This window comes from Bufo gargarizans, chromosome 4 (assembly GCF_014858855.1).
Source record: "Bufo gargarizans isolate SCDJY-AF-19 chromosome 4, ASM1485885v1, whole genome shotgun sequence".
Lineage (NCBI taxonomy): Eukaryota > Metazoa > Chordata > Amphibia > Anura > Bufonidae > Bufo > Bufo gargarizans.
Genome location: NC_058083.1, coordinates 64128823 through 64149765, shown reverse-complemented (window position 1 = coordinate 64149765; position 20943 = coordinate 64128823). Strand labels below are relative to the sequence as shown.

The window sequence follows — 20943 nt, the reverse complement described above, 5'->3', positions numbered from 1 at the left end:
CCCAGGACTGTGACGAGGGGACATCCTCTGCGTCTGGAGGAAAGAAGGTTTGTACACAAACATAGAAGAGGATTCTTTGCGGTAAGAGCAGTGAGACTATGGAGCTCTCTGCCTGAGGAGGTGGTGATGGTGAGTACAATAAAGGAATTCAGGAGGGGTCTGGATGTATTTCTGGAGTGTAATAATATTACAGGCTATAGCTACTAGAGATGGGTCGCTGATCCAGGGAGTTATTCTGATTGCCTGATTGGAGTCGGGAAGGAATTTTTTATTCCCCTAAAGTGGGGAAAATTGGCTTCTACCTCACAGGTTTTTTTTTGCCTTCCTCCGGATCAACTTGCAGGAAAACAGGCCGAACTGGATGGACAAATGTCTTTTTTCGTCCTTATGTACTATGTTACTATGTTAGTTGAAGTGACAAAAAATTGAAAATTTGATGTTTTTATTCCCCCCCGCTACTCCATCTGCCATATGTCATTAATATTGTTATATTTTAATAGTATGGCATTTTCGCACGTGGTGATGCCCATGATGTTTGAATTTTTTTTATTATTGGTTTAGTATTTTTATTTTACGGAAAGGGGTGTGATTTGAACTTTTAGGTTTTTTTATATTTATAAAAACTTTTTTTTTTTTTTTACTTTTTTTAAAGTCAGCTTGGGTGACAATAACTGGCAATCATTAAACTGCCCATAGTATTCAGTGATGGCTAAATAGCCATCATTGAAGACTTCATTTGCACTATATCAATACAAGGCTGCCACCTAGTGGCCTGTATTGGTATAGTCATCTAATTGAAGCCTGCTTGAGGCTTCGGTCAATTAGCACAATGTAACAGGTTCCCCGATCTCAGCCGGGGAAAGCTGTTACCGGACCGGGAGCGCGCCACTTTCCGTTGCGGTCTGTTTAGATGCCGTGGTCACATTTGACCACGGCATCTGAAGGGTAAGATGCAGTATAGCAGAAACTCTGTGGCTAAGGCGCCCACTGCACGAGCGAGCCAGCGGGCAGGTGGGCGCCATGTTTAGGGATCAGACGTACAGATACGTAATAGGTCCTTAACCACCTCCCGACCGCCGTACGCGTATATGCGTCCGGGAGGAGGTTGCTTTATTCCTCCTGGACGCATATACGCGTCTTCTCGCGAGACGCGAGATTTCCTGTGAACGCGCGCGCACAGGCGCGCACGCTCACAGGAACAGAAGGTAAGCGAGTGGATCTCCAGCCTGCCAGCGGCGATCGCTCGCTGGCAGGCTGGAGATCCGAATTTTTTAACCCCTAACAGGTATATTAGACGCTGTTTTCATAACAGCGTCTAATATACCTCCTACCTGGTCCTCTGGTGGTCCCTTTTGTTAGGATCGACCACCAGAGGACTCAGGTAGGTCAGTACAGTCCCACCAAACACCACACTACACTACACTACACCCCCCACCCCCCCCCGTCACTTATTAACCCCTTATAAACCCCTGATCACCCCATATAAACTCCCTGATCACCCCCCTGTCATTGATCACCGCCCTGTCATTGATCACCCACCTGTCAGGCTCCGTTCAGACGTCCGCATGATTTTTACGGATCCGATCCATGTATCCATGGATCCGTAAAAATTATGCGGACGTCTGAATGGAGCCTTACAGGGGGGTGATCAATGACAGGCGGGTGATCACCCATATACACTCCCTGATCACCCCCTGTCATTGATCACCGCCCTGTCAGGCTCCATTCAGACGTCCGCATGATTTTTACGGATCCGATCCATGTATCCATGGATCCGTAAAAATTATGCGGACGTCTGAATGGAGCCTTACAGGGGGGTGATCAATGACAGGCGGGTGATCACCCATATACACTCCCTGATCACCCCCTGTCATTGATCACCGCCCTGTCAGGCTCCATTCAGACGTCCGCATGATTTTTACGGATCCGATCCATGTATCCATGGATCCGTAAAAATTATGCGGACGTCTGAATGGAGCCTTACAGGGGGGGTGATCAGTGACAGGGGGGTGATCACCCTGATTACCCTGATCACCCCCTGTCATTGATAACCCCCCTGTAAGGCTCCATTCAGACGTCCGCATGCGTTTTGTGGATCCGATCCATGGATCCGTAAAAAATCATGCGGACGTCTGAATGGAGCCTTACAGGGGGGGTGATCAGTGACAGGGGGGTGATCACCCTGATTACCCTGATCACCCCCCTGTCATTGATAACCCCCCTGTAAGGCTCCATTCAGACGTCCGCATGCGTTTTGTGGATCCGATCCATGTATCCATGGATCCGTAAAAATCATGCGGACGTCTGAATGGAGCCTTACAGGGGGGGGTGATCAATGACAGGGGGGTGATCAGGGAGTCTATATGGGTGATCACCCCCCTGTCATTGATCACCCCCCTGTCATTGATCACCCCCTGTAAGGCTCCATTCAGACATTTTTTTGGCACAAGTTAGTGGACATTTTTTGTTTGTTTTTGTTTTTTCTTACAAAGTCTCATATTCCACTAACTTGTGTCAAAAAATAAAATCTCACATGGACGCACCATACCCCTCACGGAATCCAAATGCGTAAAAATTTTTAGACATTTATATTCCAGACTTCTCACGCTTTAGGGCCCCTAAAAAGCCAGGGCAGTATAAATACCCCACATGTGACCCCATTTCGGAAAGAAGACACCCCAAGGTATTCGCTGAGGGGCATATTGAGTCCATGAAAGATTGAAATTTTTGTCCTAAGTTAGCGGAAAGTGAGACTTTGTGAGAAAAAAAACAAAAAAAAATCAATATCCGCTAACTTATGCAAAAAAAAAAAAATTCTAGGTACTCGCCATGCCCCTCATTGAATACCTTGGGGTGTCTTCTTTCCAAAGTGGGGTCACATGTGGGGTATTTATACTGCCCTGGCTTTTTAGGGGCCCGAAAGTGTGAGAAGAAGTCTGGGATCCAAATGTCTAAAAATGCCCTCCTAAAAGGAATTTGGGCCCCTTTGCGCATCTAGGCTGCAAAAAAGTGTCACACATGTGGTATCGCCGTACTCAGGAGAAGTTGGGGAATGTGTTTTGGGGTGTCTTCTTACATATACCCATGCTGGGTGAGAAAAATATCTTGGTCAAATGCCAACTTTGTATAAAAAAATGGGAAAAGTTGTCTTTTGCCAAGATATTTCTCTCACCCAGCATGGGTATATGTAAAATGACCCCCCAAAACACATTGCCCAACTTCTCCTGAGTACGGCGATACCAGATGTGTGACACTTTTTTGCAGCCAAGGTGGGCAAAGGGGCACATATTCCAAAGTGCACCTTTCGGATTTCGCAGGCCATTTTTTACACATTTTGATTTCAAGGTACTTCTTACACATTTGGGCCCCTAAATTGCCAGGGCAGTATAACTACGCCACAAGTGACCCCATTTTGGAAAGAAGACACCCCAAGGTATTCCGTGGGGGGCACGGCGAGTTCCTAGAATTTTTTATTTTTTGTCACAATTTAGCGGAAAATGATGATTTTTCTTTTTTTTTCTTTTTTCCTTACAAAGTCTCATATTCCACTAACTTGCGACAAAAAATAAAAAATTCTAGGAACTCGCCGTGCCCCTCACGGAATACCTTGGGGTGTCTTCTTTCCAAAATGGGGTCACTTGTGGCGTAGTTATACTGCCCTGGCAATTTAGGGGCCCAAATGTGTGAGAAGAACTTTGCAATCAAAATGTGTAAAAAATGCCCTGCAAAATCCGAAAGGTGCACTTTGGAATATGTGCCCCTTTGCCCACCTTGGCTGCAAAAAAGTGTCACACATCTGGTATCGCCGTACTCAGGAGAAGTTGGGCAATGTGTTTTGGGGTGTCATTTTACATATACCCATGCTGGGTGAGAAAAATATCTTGGTCAAATGCCAACTTTGTATAAAAAAATTTGAAAAGTTGTCTTTTGCCAAGATATTTCTCTCACCCAGCATGGGTATATGTAAAATGACAGCCCAAAACACATTCCCCAACTTCTCCTGAGTACGGCGATACCACATGTGTGACACTTTTTTGCTGCCAAGGTGGGCAAAGGGGCGCATATTCCAAAGTGCACCTTTCGGATTTCACCGGTCATTTCTTACACATTTTGATTGCAAAGTTCTTCTCACACATTTGGGCCCCTAAATTGCCAGGGCAGTATAACTACCCCACAAGTGACCCCATTTTGGAAAGAAGACACCCCAAGGTATTCTGTGAGGGGCATGGTGAGTTCCTAGAATTTTTTATTTTTTGTCGCAAGTTAGTGGAATATGAGACTTTGTAAGGAAAAAAAAAAAAAAAAAAAATCATCATCATTTTCCGCTAACTTGTGACAAAAAATAAAAAGTTCTATGAACTCACTATGCCCATCAGCGAATACCTTAGGGTGTCTACTTTCCGAAATGGGGTCATTTGTGGGGTTTTTCTACTGTTTGGGCATTGTAGAACCTCAGGAAACATGACAGGTGCTCAGAAAATCAGAGCCGTTTCAAAAAGCGGAAATTCACATTTTTGTACCATAGTTTGTAAACGCTATAACTTTTACCCAAACCATTTTTTTTTTGCCCAAACATTTTTTTTTTATCAAAGACATGTAGAACTATAAATTTAGCGAAAAATTTATATATGGATGTCGTTTTTTTTGCAAAATTTCACAGCTGAAAGTGAAAAATGTCATTTTTTTGCAAAAAAATCGTTACATTTTGATTAATAACAAAAAAAGTAAAAATGTCAGCAGCAATAAAATACCACCAAATGAAAGCTCCATTAGTGAGAAGAAAAGGAGGTAAAATTCATTTGGGTGGTAAGTTGCATGACCGAGCGATAAACGGTGAAAGTAGTGTAGTGCCGAAGTGTAAAAAGTGGCCTGGTCATGAAGGGGGTTTCACCTAGCGGGGCTGAAGTGGTTAAAGGGTTAAGGACCAGTTCAGTTTTGAAGTCACTTTTGTGGGGATTACATAATAGAACCAACCCATAAATGACCCCATTTTAGAAACGACACCCCTTGAACTATTCAAAACTGGTTTTTGAAATGTTGTTAACCCTTTAGGTATTCCACAGGAATTAAAGCAAAATAGAGGTGAAATTTCAAAATTTCAATTTTTTTTTGCAGATTTTGCATTTTAATTTTAATTTAATTTCATTTAAGTAACAGGGGACGCCAAACGAACACGATGAGGAAGTGGCGGGGAAAAGCCACTCACCGCGCCGTCAGAAGCGAAACCCCCATAACGCTCTTCCTCCGAGGAGCGCGCATGCACCCCATCCATAGACGGCGGTGCATGCTCTACCCTCTTTCGAGGGAGTCGCCACATGAGATGCCGCTGTGGTCATACTGTCACGGCTGAGGATGGGGGAAACCCTCAGCTGTGAGATGCCAGGTGTTGTAGTGGCTACTCGGCCATGAGCACAGGATAGGGAGCAGGTCACCTCCTCAACGCATCCCTAACCTGACCCTAACTCCTAACCTGCATGGGCCGACCTTAAAGGTAGGAGGACCCATGCGCAGGAACTTCGGAGCCCTATCTTACCCTCCGTAGATCCCTGCGCTAGGAGCTGGGTAGACGACCTACTCCTCCTTGGCACGGAGGAGCAGGAGTCTCAGTGGCCAAGCTGTTGGGAAAAGGGGAACACTAACAGGCTAATGGAAATGGCAGGCGAACAAAGTAGTTCTACCAACACTTGCCACAGCCTTGCTGACTGGATCCCTCAAGAGACAGGAGTCCAGAACCATTAGCTGCACCAAAACATAGAAAGCTCCCAACAGGAGAACATACAACCTCACCAACATAGAGACAATCAACAAGAACAATAATTTTTATGACCACAGGGGTGGCTCTCACAGGCAGGTCAAATACACAGGAGGCTGCTCCAGCTAGCAGGGCTGAAGCAACCTACTGAACCATGCAAAACACTCAGGCTATATAGGCCAAGAAGCCACACCCACAGTCAGACACACCCAGTGACATCACTCACACACTGGGAAGGGAGTTAACCCTTCCAGCACCAAAGAAGGGAAAGTCACAGACAGGGGAAGTGTCCAACAGATCACACTGTGGCTGTTGCCGCTGGCAACGACATGGGTGGCAGCCGTCCAGAAAGACAGCCCGAAGGCCAGGACACTGCCACCACATGTACAACATACCAGACGCTGCCACAGTGAAAGGAAGATGTACGTGCGCACCAATCAACAAGTGCACACCAGACATACAAACAAAGTGCATCCACACACGCACCCAACTCCCCGGGAACCGCACACATAGCTGTTGTCCGCGGCAACCGCACTGAGGCCAACTACATTATACCTCAGCTGCGGTTGACACCACAACCACAACCGCGGGCAACTGTATGCGGCTCCCAAGGAGTCACGACCATAACCGTGGCCGTGACACTTCTTTTGTCAGTGACAATGCCTCCTGCTGCACTGAAGGTCCTTTCTGACAGGACACTTGAAGCGGGGCAGGCCAGAAGTTCTATCGCAAACTGGGATAGTTCAGGCCACAGGTCAAGCCTGCACACCCAGTAGTCAAGGGGTTCATCGCTCCTCAGAGTGTCGATATCTGCATATAAGGCGAGGTAGTCTGCTACCTGTCGGTCGAGTTGTTCCCTAAGGCTGGATCCCGAAGGGCTGTGGCAATGTGTAGGACTGAAAAAGCGCTGCATGTCCTCCATCAACAACACATCTGTAAAGCGTCCTGTCCTTGCCGCCGTGGTCGTGGTAGGAGGAGGATTACTTTCACCTCTTCCCCTGTTAGATTCCCGTTGTGCTGTGACATCCCCCTTATAAGCTGTGTAAAGCATATTTTTTAGTTTGGTTTTGAACTGCTGCAACCTTTCTGACCGGTAATTTGGTAACATTTCTGCCACTTTCTGCTTATACCGGGGGTCTAGTAGCGTGGCCACCCAGTACAGGTAGTTCTCCTTCATCCTTTTTATACAAGAGTCCCTCAACAGACATGACAGCATGAAAGGCCCCATTTGCACAAGGTTGGATGCCGAGCTACTTATTTCCCGTTCCTCCTCCTCACTGATGTCATTGACGGTCTGTTCTTCCCCCCAGCCACGTACAACACCACAGGTCCCAGATAGGTGACAACAACGAGCACCCTGGGATGCCTGCTGTGGTTGGTCTTCCTCCTCCTCAAAGCCACATTCCTCCTCTGACTACTCTTCCTCATACTCCTATTCCAGCATTGCCGCAGGTCCGGCAAGTGATGATGACAAGGCTGTTTCTGGTGGTGATGGTGACTACTCTTCCTCTTCACGCTCATCTACAGCCTGATCCAGCACTTTTCGCAGGGCACGCTCCAGGAAGAAAACAAATGGGATGAGGTCGCTGATGGTGCCTTCGGTGCGACTGACTAGGTTTGTCACCTCTTCAAAAGGATGCATGAGCCTACAGGCATTGCGCATGAGCGTCCAGTAACGTGGCAAAAAAATTCCCAGCTCCGCAGAGGCTGTCCTAGCACCCCGGTCATACAAATACTCTTTGATGGCTTTTTCTTGTTGAAGCAGGTGGTCGAACATTAGGAGTGTTGAATTCCAACGTGTCGGGCTGTCGCAAATCAAGCGCCTCACTGGCATGTTGTTTCGGCGCTGAATGTCTGAAAAGTGCGCCATGGCCGTGTAGGAACGCCTGAAATGGCCACACACCTTCCTGGCCTGCTTGAGGACGTCCTGTAAGCCTGGGTACTTAGACACAAAGCGTTGTACGTTGAGATTCAACACATGTGCCATGCACGGAACATGTGACAACTTGCCCAAATTCAATGCCGCCAACAAATTGCTTCCATTGTCACACACCACTTTGCCGATCTCCAGTTGCTGCGGGGTCAGCCACTGATCCACCTGTGCGTTCAGGGCGGACAGGTGTGCTGGTCTGGTGTGGCTCTCTGCTTTCAGGCAAGTCAACCCCAAGACAGCGTGACACTGTCGTATCCGGGATGTGGAATAGCCCCTGGGGAGTTGGGTGGGTTTAGTTGATGTGCAGCCAGACGCCGCAGCAGAAGAGGACTCAGCCGAGGAGGTTATGGAAGAGGATGGAGTAGGAGGAGTAGAGGAGGTGGCAGTAGGCCTGCCTGCAAGTCGTGGCGGTGTCACCAACTCCTCTCCAGAGTCATGCATTCCATGCTTGGCAGCCGTCAGCAGGTTGACCCAATGCGCAGTGTAGGTTATATACCTGCCCTGACCGTGCTTTGCAGACCAGGTATCAGTGGTCAGGTGGACCCTTGCCCCAACACTGTATGCCAGAGATGCCATGACTTCCTTTTCAATCACTGAGTAGAGGTTTAGGATTGCCTTTTTTGAAAGAAAAATTTGTCCGGGTACCTTCCACTGTGGTGTCCCAATAGCGACACATTTTTTGAAGGCCTCAGACTCCACCAGCTAGTATGGTAAAAGCTGGCGGGCTAAGAGTTCCATCAAGCCAGCTGTCAGACGCCGGGCAAGGGGGTGACTCTGTGACATTGGCTTCTTACGCTCAAACATTTCCTTTACATACACCTGACTGTGGGCAGATGAGATGGAACTGCTGAAGGTGAGAGGCTGAGTGGCGGGTGGTTGAGAGGGGGCAAGGAGGACAGCAGTGGTTGACGTGGCTGAAGATGCTGGACCAGGAGTAGGATGGTGGCTTTGAGCTTGTGTGCTGCTTCTACTCGTCATCATGTGTTGATCCCATAGGCGTTTGTGATGTGCGATCATGTGCCGTCGCAAAGCAGTTGTACCTAGGTGGGTGTTGGATTTCCCACGACTCAGTTTCTTTTGGCACAGGTTGCAGACACACAAAAAAAATGCCACACTGCTGAGCTTTGCAATGACGGCAATCTGGTGGTGGCAACAGCATGCGTTGATTGGCGTGCTGTCTGGCAGACCCCAGGTGCCGATACATGCTGTCTGACTGTGCCACTAGCTCCTTGCGACAACCTCCCCCTGCTTCCAACTCATCTCCTCCTTCCCTCTGTCTCCCCTTCTGAACTTTCCCCCTCTTCTTCTCTTCGAGCAGGCACCCACGTGGCATCCACGGACACATCGTCATCATCAACCACTTCACTTGTATCTGACACCTCAGCAAAGGAAGCAGCAGCGGGTACAACATCATCATCACACTGTACGTCCATGTGTGTAATGCTGCCTGACTGAGACATATCCCTGTTATCTACATCCTCTGGCAAATTTTAAATAGATTTTTTTTTATCTGCAAGGTATTTTAATGGATGACACCCTGTAACGGTATGAGTGGAGGCCTAGCCAGTGGGCACAGTACAGTCTGTGTGGGCCTGACACACACTGGCTTGCAACTGGAAATTATGTCTTTTGAAACCAGACGCGTTTCGGGGTCTTTTCCTAGCCCCTTCCTCAGTGGGCTAAGAAAAGACCCCGAAACGCGTCTGGTTTCAAAAGACCCGCACATCAGCTGATGGACGTCCCGATGTTAACAATTTGAATCGATTCCTTTTACCCTGAGGAACTTTATGGCATAAAGCGAACATTTAGTCCCATGAAGTAGAGCTACAATCTTAACTTTTTTTTACAAAGAATCTCTATACGGAGGGCTATATCGCTTACACTGCTCCTGCTGTACTGCAAGTAACAGACACCGCCGAAACTCAACTCCATTAGCCACGTGGGACGCCACCGTGTGCGATAGTCAGACGGCTGTCTGCAAGAGTAAGTGTTTCCTTTAAATTGCCACACAGGGGATATTGACTAATTATCGCAAGCACATATTCAATTCCAGTCTGGACATTTATGCGAATATATACCCGAAAATATCATCATATATTTTTTGACTGTCGAATATTTATACATCGAATTATCTGCAAATTATCATTGATTTTTCTGCATATCCAGGACATATTTCATCAAAGTTAGATACATTATACTTTTGTAAGCCAACGCCATTTAACTAATTATGCTCTTAATCTGTATAACCTTTTATCACACTTGTAGTGCATTTTTATAGAGTATTTTTATTTTTATTATAGTTTTATTGTAATTTTGTTGAATTTTAGATCTATATATTGGGAGTGGTTGAACTTCAGCCTGATTAATTCAGGTGAGAAAGTCGGTCCCTCCCTCCTCTCTATAAAAACTTTCTGCAGTGTGCTGGAACATGTCATGAATAAGGGCTAGGATTTGATTGTGCCTGAAACATGTAGACCTGCATTCCTGTACCTGGATTTTTATTGAATATTGAATAAAGCTTTGGACTTCCACGAATACAAGCTGGACCTACCATTCCTTTTTCGTTTTCATACCTATTTCTCCTACTTCGGGTGAAGGAGCCGGTCCGCGCTATAATAGTGGAATCCTTGGAAGGTGAGAGCTGCTCAAACTCCTGATTTTCACAATTTGAATTGAACCCGGGAGCGTGCACTCCCTCCCATAGCTTTCTATTTTCATTGTTTTACCTGCGATACTGGCAAACAACATGGCACACGCTTCATTGCGTCCGATGGAAGATGAACAGGATAGATTCCTGAAAATAAATGCCATTTTTGAACAGCCACAGCAGGATATCCAGGACAGTTTGCGTTCTATTACACTGATGTCTACACTAGAAAAACTGCTTCTAAAAGAGCTTCGCACCTGGTGGGACTATACGTCACTAAAAAAGTATATTGAAAAAGAAATGATCCCCAGGGGCCTACGCCTAAAAAAGAAACCATCCACCATTTATTCAGATTTATTTCTTACGGAATGGGAATCCATTTTATCAAACTGCTCCCTAAAACTTATGGACTTAATTGTTCAAAACGAAAAACAGACTTTGGAGGATTTACGAAGGGAGATCAAAATCACACAAGATTCACTGGTGGAATACATTAATAATCCAGCATTCTTGAAATTTGATGACAAACTAAAGGAGGACCTTGCGGCTACAGAGGAAGCCCTCATGCAAATGAAGCAATCCAAATTTAACAGAGATCTATTGGACTATAACCGCAAGGAAGTATATACCTGGCCAGAAATGCGGTCACACATACCGAGATCCATCCTAAGAGGCTTAAGATCTAAAAAAGCCCAACGCCGCCAAGTTTCATTTAGTTCAACTGAAGCTGACTCTGCCGAATCGGAAAGTGACACCAATCAACTTCAGATGGAGACACCAAGCACTCGCTCCACACAAGGTCCTGGTTCACATAGACAAACGTCAAAAAACGCAGAGGGGGACGGAGACACAGAAAACCGTCGTTATCCTGCAAGATCCAGACGGGGGAAAATGAACTACAGATAATCAACCTGTCGGCATGTATTATATCGGAACATGAACTTAAGGTTCTAGGCAAGGGGTCTTACCTTTGCACCTTCCTGTCATTTTGATTTATATAGAACGATATTGGACGTGAACAAACTGGCCCGCAGCCTAACTCTGCAGCAGCATTTTCAATCAGCCGATTCACAATTGTGTAATCTAAGTGATACTGCGACCAGTGTGTTCGCCTCCAATATTAAACCGGACCCTAATGAAGTTATTGCTCCTTCTATATCAGATCAGATATCCAATGTTACCAGTATGTCTTTTACTGAAATGTTACATATTTATGATTTAATAGAATTGAAAAACACTGGTGTCCCACTTGACACTTTGCATCGCTCACCAGACTTTAACCCTTCCAACCGTGATTTCTATCCAGTGCAATCCAGGTCTCATGCACTGGATAGATTTCAGGAATTGGTTGAAAGGGATCTTGTCTCATTGAACTTGCTTGTAGCTTCACAACATAATGATTCTCACAATGACAATTTGACTAAGAGAGAATCATTAGCACTGCGCAGTCTTCAAAATAGAGATGACATTGTTGTGAAACAAGCTGACAAGGGGGGAGCTGTGGTCATTTTGGATAGTGAACTCTATAGATGTCAAATTAATCAGATGTTACAAAAAGATAAGACCTATAGGAGTTTACCAAGTGACCCGCTCCCCTCCTTTCAATCAGAATTGAAAACGTTATTGATGCATGGTTCCAACTTAGGTATTCTTAGCCAAAAAGACCATGATTATATCTATGTTGCCTTCCCTGTTACCCCTATTCTACATGCCCTACCAAAAGTTCACAAGTTGATTTTTCCACCTCCCCTGAGACCAATAGTCTCGGGTATAGGGTCCTATTCTGAACGTCTCTGTCAGTGGGTTGACTCGTTACTGCAACCTCTGATTCCCAACATTCCTGGTTTTTTAAGGGATACCAAATCAGTTTTACAAGCGATACAGGAGCTTGAATGGACCCAGGAATTCTCTTGGGTTACTGCGGATGTAATTGCTCTTTATCCTAGCATCCCTCATAATATGGTTTACATCTCGCTGGTTTGGTTCTTGGAAAACTTTGGAAATTTTTCTGCGGTGCTATCAGAGTATGTGGTGGCTGTGGTGGACTTCCTTCTGAGACGAAATTACTTTATGTTTGATGGAAAGTTTTTCCTGCAGACATCAGGTGTGTCGATGGGGGCCAAGTTCTCTCCCTCCATTGCAAACATTTTTATGGCATGGTGGGAGAGGAGCTTTCTCCTCATCGACACCAACCCTTTTTCGGATCACGTGAGGTGGTATGGCCGTTACATCGACGACCTGATCTTTATCTGGTCGGGCGATGTGGCGGCCGTACCGCTATTCACGGATTATCTGAATTCCTGTGTGAATGGTATCCAGTTTACCGTTCAACACAGCATGAATGACATCGAATTTTTAGATCTCAGACTCAGGGGGGACTCCACCACAGCCTCCATATACACCAGCACACACAGAAAGCAAACAGCGGGTAATACACTACTGCATGCACAATCATGCCATCCCACCCATACCATCAGGAATATACCTAAGGGTGAACTAATCAGAGCCAAAAGGAATTGCAGCGATGAGTCAGCCTACAAAACAGAGGCAGAAAATATCACCAAAAGATTAACACATAGGGCTTATTCACAAAAAATGCTAGACAAATGTAACAGAGAGGTATTGAACATTGATAGAAATTCACTATTAACTAACAATGTAAAACAATCTAGCTACAATACCAGAGAGACACTGAATTACGAAAGAAAAAACATCTTTGTAACACAATACAGCAGGGAATATACTCAAATTTGTAATATTGTAAAAAAACACTTTCCGGTTCTGGCTTGCGACAAGGCATGGGCAGCTATGGCACAAAAGGGTGTAAAATGTGCAGCTAAAAAAGCACCTACCATAGCTAGCTCAGTAAGTCCTTCCCTCTTTAGAAATGATAAATCTCACTCTATTCAGAGCACTTGGTTATCTACAAAAGGGAACTACAAATGTGGTCATTCCATTTGTATTTGTAGCAAATACATGAAAATCAGCCAGAATTTTGAATCTACTGTCAATGGACAGACTTTCAAGATTCATTCATTTCTCAATTGTAATACCACCTTTGCCATTTACTGCATAACATGCACCAAATGCAAGCTGCAATATATAGGATGTACAACAAATGCCATAAAAACTCGCATTAGGAAACATATATCAGACATACCGCACCATGCCAATCGCAATGTATCTGCGGCAAGTCTCCACTTTGCCACAGTGCATGGTGGGGATGTCTCATATATGTCAGCACAAGGTATAGAAAAAGTTAAAAAACCCTTAAGAGGTGGTGACAGAAAACGTAAACTTTTGAACAGAGAATCCTACTGGATTTTCCAGTTAGGAAGTCGCCAACCTCATGGTCTGAATAAAAAACTTGACCTCATCCTACAATATTGATCTTTTGATTATTGATCATACAGTTTTCCTCCATCTCTTTTTTATTCTCCTTTCCCAGTTCCGTTATTATAACTGTATTTCTCTTATGTTTTTTATACATCACATAAATGTATGGTATGCTTTTAATGGAGTGTTGTTTTGTGGATGGGTTGGGAGTGGTTGAACTTCAGCCTGATTAATTCAGGTGAGAAAGTCGGTCCCTCCCTCCTCTCTATAAAAACTTTCTGCAGTGTGCTGGAACATGTCATGAATAAGGGCTAGGATTTGATTGTGCCTGAAACATGTAGACCTGCATTCCTGTACCTGGATTTTTATTGAATATTGAATAAAGCTTTGGACTTCCACGAATACAAGCTGGACCTACCATTCCTTTTTCGTTTTCATACCTATTTCTCCTACTTCGGGTGAAGGAGCCGGTCCGCGCTATAATAGTGGAATCCTTGGAAGGTGAGAGCTGCTCAAACTCCTGATTTTCACAATCAATTTTAATAATCTTTGAATAGTTTCTGTGTGGTCCATTGGGGGAGTGCTCAGCCTTTCTATATATTACATTTATTTCCATTTGTGACTGGGTTAGTCACTCAAGCTTAGCAGCACCCACTCATAGTTAATGAACCGGATCCACAGTCAGCAACCCAATCTACTATCGTCTGTACTTGTTCAGGCCTCACCATTCGTAGAGCCGCATTAGACCCGACTAAATACCGCTGCAGGTTCTGTCACCTACTCGCACTTGAGGAAGGGTTTTCACTTGTGCGTGTAGCTGGCACAGATCGACCACGTCCTCTCCCTGCAACAGGAGCTCCACCAGCAGCACCACGACCTGGGCCACGTCCCTTATTTGACGCTCTCCTTATATTTCTTGAATTTAGGATCTTGCCCTAAATGGGTGTTTAATTAATAGTAGAATAGAATGACAGTATGTCACCCACTGTAGGCTTCAATTAAAGATTTGTTTGCCCAAAATGGCTGTATTTGAAATGCCTGAATCAAACCCCTGTTTGTAAAGGGTGTATCTCTGTCACGGATGGTGTAACAGAAAACAAGAAGTTACAAATAAGGATCCTAATAGCTTGATCCAAAACTAAGGAACAAAAGGGTGACCCCTATTAAAGCCCTGAAGCTCTCCCTGTCTTCTCAGCCCATGCAAAGTGATAGAAGGTTGCATGTCCACGTACCTAGACTGAATCACACCTGAAAACCCTATAATAGTGAGGGGACACGACCACCAGCTCCTTGCACTTAATACGGAGGGAGTCAGGGTCACCTAGAACCAAGCCAACAGGAAAACAACAAATACAGAAATAGACTTATCTGAAAACACAGCTGTAGCAACTTCTAGCAGAGAACACAATCCAGGATGTAATATAAACCACAAGGTGAGGCAGTATAAGGAGGAGGAGATATATAGGGAGGCAATCGCTGCTAATAGATGACAGCTGGGAGAGGGAGGAGAGATGTTAAAACATAAGCAAAACAAAAGAAGATCACGCAGGAGGTACTGAAGAACGTTTATCAGAACTTCTCAAAGATCTGGTGGTGACAATCTCACACGGCCTGACCCACAATAGGCCTCAATTAAAGATTTGTTTGCCCAAAATGTCTGTATTTCAATTGCCTGAATCAAACCCCTGTATATACAGGGTGTATATCACACGGCCTGACCCACAGTAGGCCTGAATTAAAGATTTGTGCACCAAATGGCGGTATTTCAAATATCTGAATCTAATAACTCAATATGGCAGCAGTATATAACCCAGGAATTCCAAACGCCAAGATGCTGCAAGGCCTGAAATATTGTGTATTTTGACTCAAAAAGGGTGCTTTATTAATGAAAGAATATAAGCCCTGTATATACAGGGTGTATCTCACACGGCCTGACCCACAGTAGGCCTCAATTAAAGATTTGCGCACCAAATGGCGGTATTTCAAATATCAGATACTAACCCAAATGTATTAAGGGTGTATCTCACAATGACATCTGCATCAAAGGCTGCCAAGTAATTTTTTTTCTGCCCAAACGAGTGTTTGTTTTAATTGTTTAGATTCAGATTTTGAGAAAAGACTCTCTCCTATTCTCTCCCTGAAATCACCAGCATCATCCTCTCCCTACACTAGTAACAGCAGAGTGACGTGCGGCGCTACGTGACTCCAGCTTATATAGAGCCTGGGTCACATGCTGCACTGCCAGTAGTAGGCATGGTTGTGATGGCTTCTAAGGTCAGACAGATAAACACTTGTTGATTGGCTGCTCTGCAGCCTTTCAAAAAGCGCCAAGAAAGCGCCGAAGACCGAACCCAAACTTTTACTGAAATGTTCAGGTTTAGATCCGGGGTCCAAAAATCCTAAAGTTCGGTATGAACCCGAACTTTACAGGTCGGGTTCGCTCAACCCTACTAATAAGTCTTTCCCTTACTGTTTGGGTGGTGCGGCTTATATATTGTAGTCCGCAAGGGCACTCCAACATATAGACCACATTCCTGGAATTGCAGTTCATATGATGCTTGAGGGACATAGATTCCCCAGTGTTGGCGACAAACACTACATTGACATTATCCGAAATGCTATTGTCACGGCCAATTTATGTTTGACCGTGATGCTGTTGCATGCAGACTGGTTGCCGGGGGCAACGTGTAGGTTTTTTTGTCTGCACGTACACTTTCCTTTTTGGTTGTCACGGGGTTAATTTAGGTGTGTCTGCTAGGTGTGGTAGGTGTGACCTCAGGCCTCTTTATAAGATGGTGTGTTGGAGCCTGTGGTCATTCTTATTTTGTTGTCTGCCTGTGTAGGAGCTCTGCTCCCTGGCGGTATGTCTTTGTGTCTGTGTGAGTCACCCTTATTTATTATATTGATTCCTTACCCTGGCTGTGTGTCCCCTCCGGTGTGTCTCTGTTTTCCTCCCCCACCTGGTGTATGTTGTATTGGTGTGGTTGGTGTATGGAGGTTTTCTGGTGGTGTCTTTGCTCCGGAAGGGGCGTGCTTTCCCGGAGGGGTTAAGCGAAGGCAAGACCATGGGTTTCCCAGCCTGGAGCCTCCGTCCATCTTGGCTGCGGCAGGTAAGAGTAGATAACATTGTTATTTTGCTGTGTAACTTACCTGCCGTACTGCTTTACCCATGTTCTTGTTTCCTGTCTGCCACTGGGTCTCTAGAGACACCTTTTCATCCGTTGTGTAGGATGAATGGGTGGTCTCTGCCCTGTCATCAGGCCTAGGGCATAGCAGGGATAGCAGGGTCCTAGGTTGGTGAGCATGAGCCCCCTTACCTTATGAGGCGGCTCATGCGCTAGGAGTCTAGGGAGAGCGTTTAGGGTTACGTGAGGAGGTGACCTGCTCCCAGTTCCCTGCTATTTGGCGTAGCAGCCGCAGCAATTGCACGGCAGGGGGTTTTCCCCACTCCCCGCTGTGACAGCTATTGCAGCACATGCAGCGTTTAGATCTGAATTTAAAGGAACCTATGGCTGGACCTATAGTATTGTCGTTAGTAGAATCACGTTTTCAGGTGGTCAGTTTTGGACAGGAGGGTGCCAATATATTTTTCAAACTGTCACTTTTATAGAATTATGAAGGGAGTTGTACCTGGTAAAAAAAGTTTAACTGTGTGACGACTACCCCTAAAACTGAACCACGAGACACACAAGAACTTTTTTACTAGGTACAACTCCCCTTATAATTCTATAAAAGCGATTCTACAAAAACATTGGTCCATTCTCCACTGAGATCCAGTTATCGGTAAAATAATCCCGAGTAAACCTAATATCACGTTTCGTCAGTTGATTGGATCGTTTACAGACACTTTGCGTTCTCATCCTTTATCCAATCCATATATATGTATTACACTCTATCCCTATCCGTTCCTCTTTTTCCATTTAATATACCTCTAACCATCGGGTATACTGGCCCTAGACGCCCCCGTTAGGACCTGAAGCCGCATATCGCCCCTTCATGCGTTCCACAGGTGGAATGCAAGTCCGCCACCTGACATCACATGACCGGAAGTGAATCTCCGGCCCGTACATCTAGGCCCCGAAACTACCTACAGAAGCGGGGGTGAAACTACAAACATAGCTGGGCAGTCACCCGTGCAGACATACTAATTAATTAGGTGTCCACATGTATTTTCCCTAGGGGCAGTTTTAAATTAATGTGAATATAAGCAATAAACATGCGTTCCACGGATGGAACGCACTTCCGGTTCCGGTTCACAGGACCGGGAGGAAGCGCTCCACCACGTGGAGATTCCTCCTCCTCATTTTTTATGCGACCATCTAAAAAAGCTGCTCTGTATTTGTCTATGTGTATATGCTCCTGAGGAAGGGGTTGTCTATGCCCCGAAATGCGTCAAGGTAATCTAATAAAAGTTACCTTGTGCAACGTCTGAAGTCCTGTAAGTTATCAATCAACAGGACGACAAGGGGAACTTACATTCTACAGGCGACCTCGGCGAGGGGGGGGGGTTTCCTGGCGTCATGTCTCGAGCTTTATCTTGTGCCCCCCCCTTCCCTGGTGAAGTGAGTAAAACACGATTGCGTGTATATATATAATCTGTTACATAATACAGCGAACATACTCACTTTGATGATTATTGTTTTTATGTAAGAACACATTTTTTTTATCTTTATTTCTTATTGGCTATACACCGTTTGGTCTTCTTTATTTCTGGGGAGGCACTACAAGCCTCTATCAGTGGTATCAAATTCCCATTAATCCTCTTTCAATACTTGGCGCTCCACCAGCTTTTCTTCTCCTCTTTTTTTGTGCATTTTTATGCTGCACAGAGACAGGCCTCCATACAGCATTAAAGTTTTGCAACAAATCGACTTTGGATCTTGGATCTGAAGCTCGATTCGCTAACCTCTCCCTATGATTAATGCACCAGAACTTTAAACTTCAGTAAAGAATTGTTTGCTGTTAACTCATTATTTCTATCCTACAGTTGCACTGAAGGGACCCTGCCTCGCACCTTAAACATCAACATCAAGGGCACCTCGACCACCATCGGGCAAGAGAACTCCAGAATCAGAGTGTGTCCTGAAGGGAAGAACCTGTGTGCCCTTCCCATCACTACACACTGGCCCAGAGAGCTTCAGAAAACCGCGAGTACGACTACTGCACCATCCAGCCACCCACCCTACGGCCCGGTGTCACGGATGGTGTTGCAGAAAGCTGGAACTTATAAATAAACATCCGACTGGCTTGATCCCAAACTAAGGAGCATATGGGTGAGCCCTATAAAACCCCTAGAGCTCTCCCTGACTGCTATGCCCATGCAAAGGTCTTTATGGTAGACTATAGCATGCCCTCGTACCTTATACTATGGGACACCTGAAAACCCTATAATAGTGAAGGGACACGACCACCGGCTCCCTGCACTTAATACGGACGGAGTCAGGGTCACCTACAATCAAGCCAGCAAGGAAACACAAATAGGAAATAAACTTATCTGAGGAATCAGGAGAAGCAGCCTCCAGCAGTGAACACAATCCAGGAAGAAGTATAAATCGTAAAGTGAGGCAGTATGGGAGGGAATATAAAGGTAGACAATCAGTGCAAATAGGTGACAGCTGGGAGAAGGAAAGGATATTAGAAAGTGAAACCAAAACAAAGAACATCATACAACAGGTAGAGAAGAACATCTGCCAGATCTTCTCACAGAGCTGGCGGTGACACCCGACCTCTGAATACACTTCAGAGCCGTACATCTACTGCTAGAAGACACATGTCCGCTCTGACAGGACCACAAACTGGAGGAGGAGAGAGAAGAGCCCGGTGATCCCACCTTCTTCTCCGGTCACATATAGCACTTTGTGTCTACTCTGCTTGTGGAGAGACTAGAGGATCCCAGACATGAAGGGAGGAGAACTACTGGAATAAGGATGTGTTCACACCACATCTGAGCCTTCCATCAGAGGTAGATATCAGGAGGGCTTCCTAAAGTAGATCTCAGATAGAAGGAGGTGACGTCTCCCCTGTACAGTCCTATCATTCTATATAGTCACACAGGGGCAGACGTCACACATAAGCCCCATGTATACGGCACGGCGCAGGTTTTCCTGCAGGATCCTCTGTATAGAATAGTGTCATCTACTGTACCGGCCGATGGAGGCCAAAAGGACACTATATATGTCAGGAGGATGGAGCCTATGGAGAAGTGTGATATATATGGGAAATGTAGGCTCTAATGTGATGTGACCGGAGAATAACATGTGGAGCTCCTACATTACATGTAATTACACGCGTGTACACATTGCACATGACCGAACTGAGGCTCTAACACGGCCTCTTCTCACCTCGTCTCTTCTTACCTGGTGATGTCAGAGGTCGGGGAGCCTCCATCATGGCTTCCTTGTACAGTTCCTTGTGTCCTTCTATGTACTCCCACTCCACCATGGAGAAATAGACCGCCACATCCTGACACCTTACAGGAACCTGACAACACAATGACACCGTCATCACCCAGACCCCTCCAGTGCTGTTACTGGAGAATTTCCCAGCATTCCCAGCAGTGTCACCTCTCCAGTCAGCAGCTCCATCATCTTGTGGGTGAGTTCTAGGATCTTCTGCTCATGTATCAGGGGGGGAGGCTCTGTGATGGGGGTCCTGCTCCACCCTCCTGACTCATGGATGATGGGAGTCTCCTCCGATGTCTTCTTCACTATGGTGTAATCCTGTGGATGGAGAGAGACACTTAGGGAAAGAAATTCCTTCCTGACTCCAGATCTATAATCAGAATCCCTCCCTGGATCATGGCCCCATCTCCAGTAATCTAGTCACTAGAAGCTGGAATATTATTACCCTCCAGACCCTTCTGGACTCTTCTAGAGAATCCCTCCATGACTCCTTCCTCTGGCAGAGAGCTCCATAGTCTCACTGCTTTTACAGTAAAGAATCCTCTTCTAAGTTGGTGGAGAAACCTTCTTTCCTTTAGACGTAGTGGAGGCCTCCTTGCTACAGTCCACTATCATCTAGATATCAGACTAGTGGTAGAAATCCTCCCTTCAGGCCACACTCCGGCCATCTCCTCCTCTGCTTCCTCTCCTCCTGGGTACAACATGCCTACTTACCTTCTCATGCCTCCTACAACATTAGACTATTGGTCTCCATGATACATCACTGACCATACTGGTGGCTGATCTTCAGTTCCCCGTCACTTGGAAGGTCTGCAGGCCGTTCTCCAGGACCCTGGACTCTTCCTATCACTTCCTATGATGGATTCTCCTTCCC

General features: G+C 45.6%; 1 protein-coding gene across 1 annotated transcript in view; it reads right to left on the bottom strand.

Moving 5' to 3' along the window:
* LOC122935215 overlaps positions 1–20255 on the bottom strand; it is a 41485-nt gene extending 21230 nt beyond the window's left edge. Inside the window, exons 1-2 of the mRNA XM_044290979.1 lie at positions 20232–20255; positions 20025–20148 (exon numbers count right to left, since the gene is read on the bottom strand). Of these exons, the coding sequence (XP_044146914.1) occupies positions 20025–20148; positions 20232–20255 (148 nt within the window). The remainder of the gene's footprint in view (positions 1–20024; positions 20149–20231) is intronic.
* Positions 20256–20943: the final 688 nt, after the last annotated feature.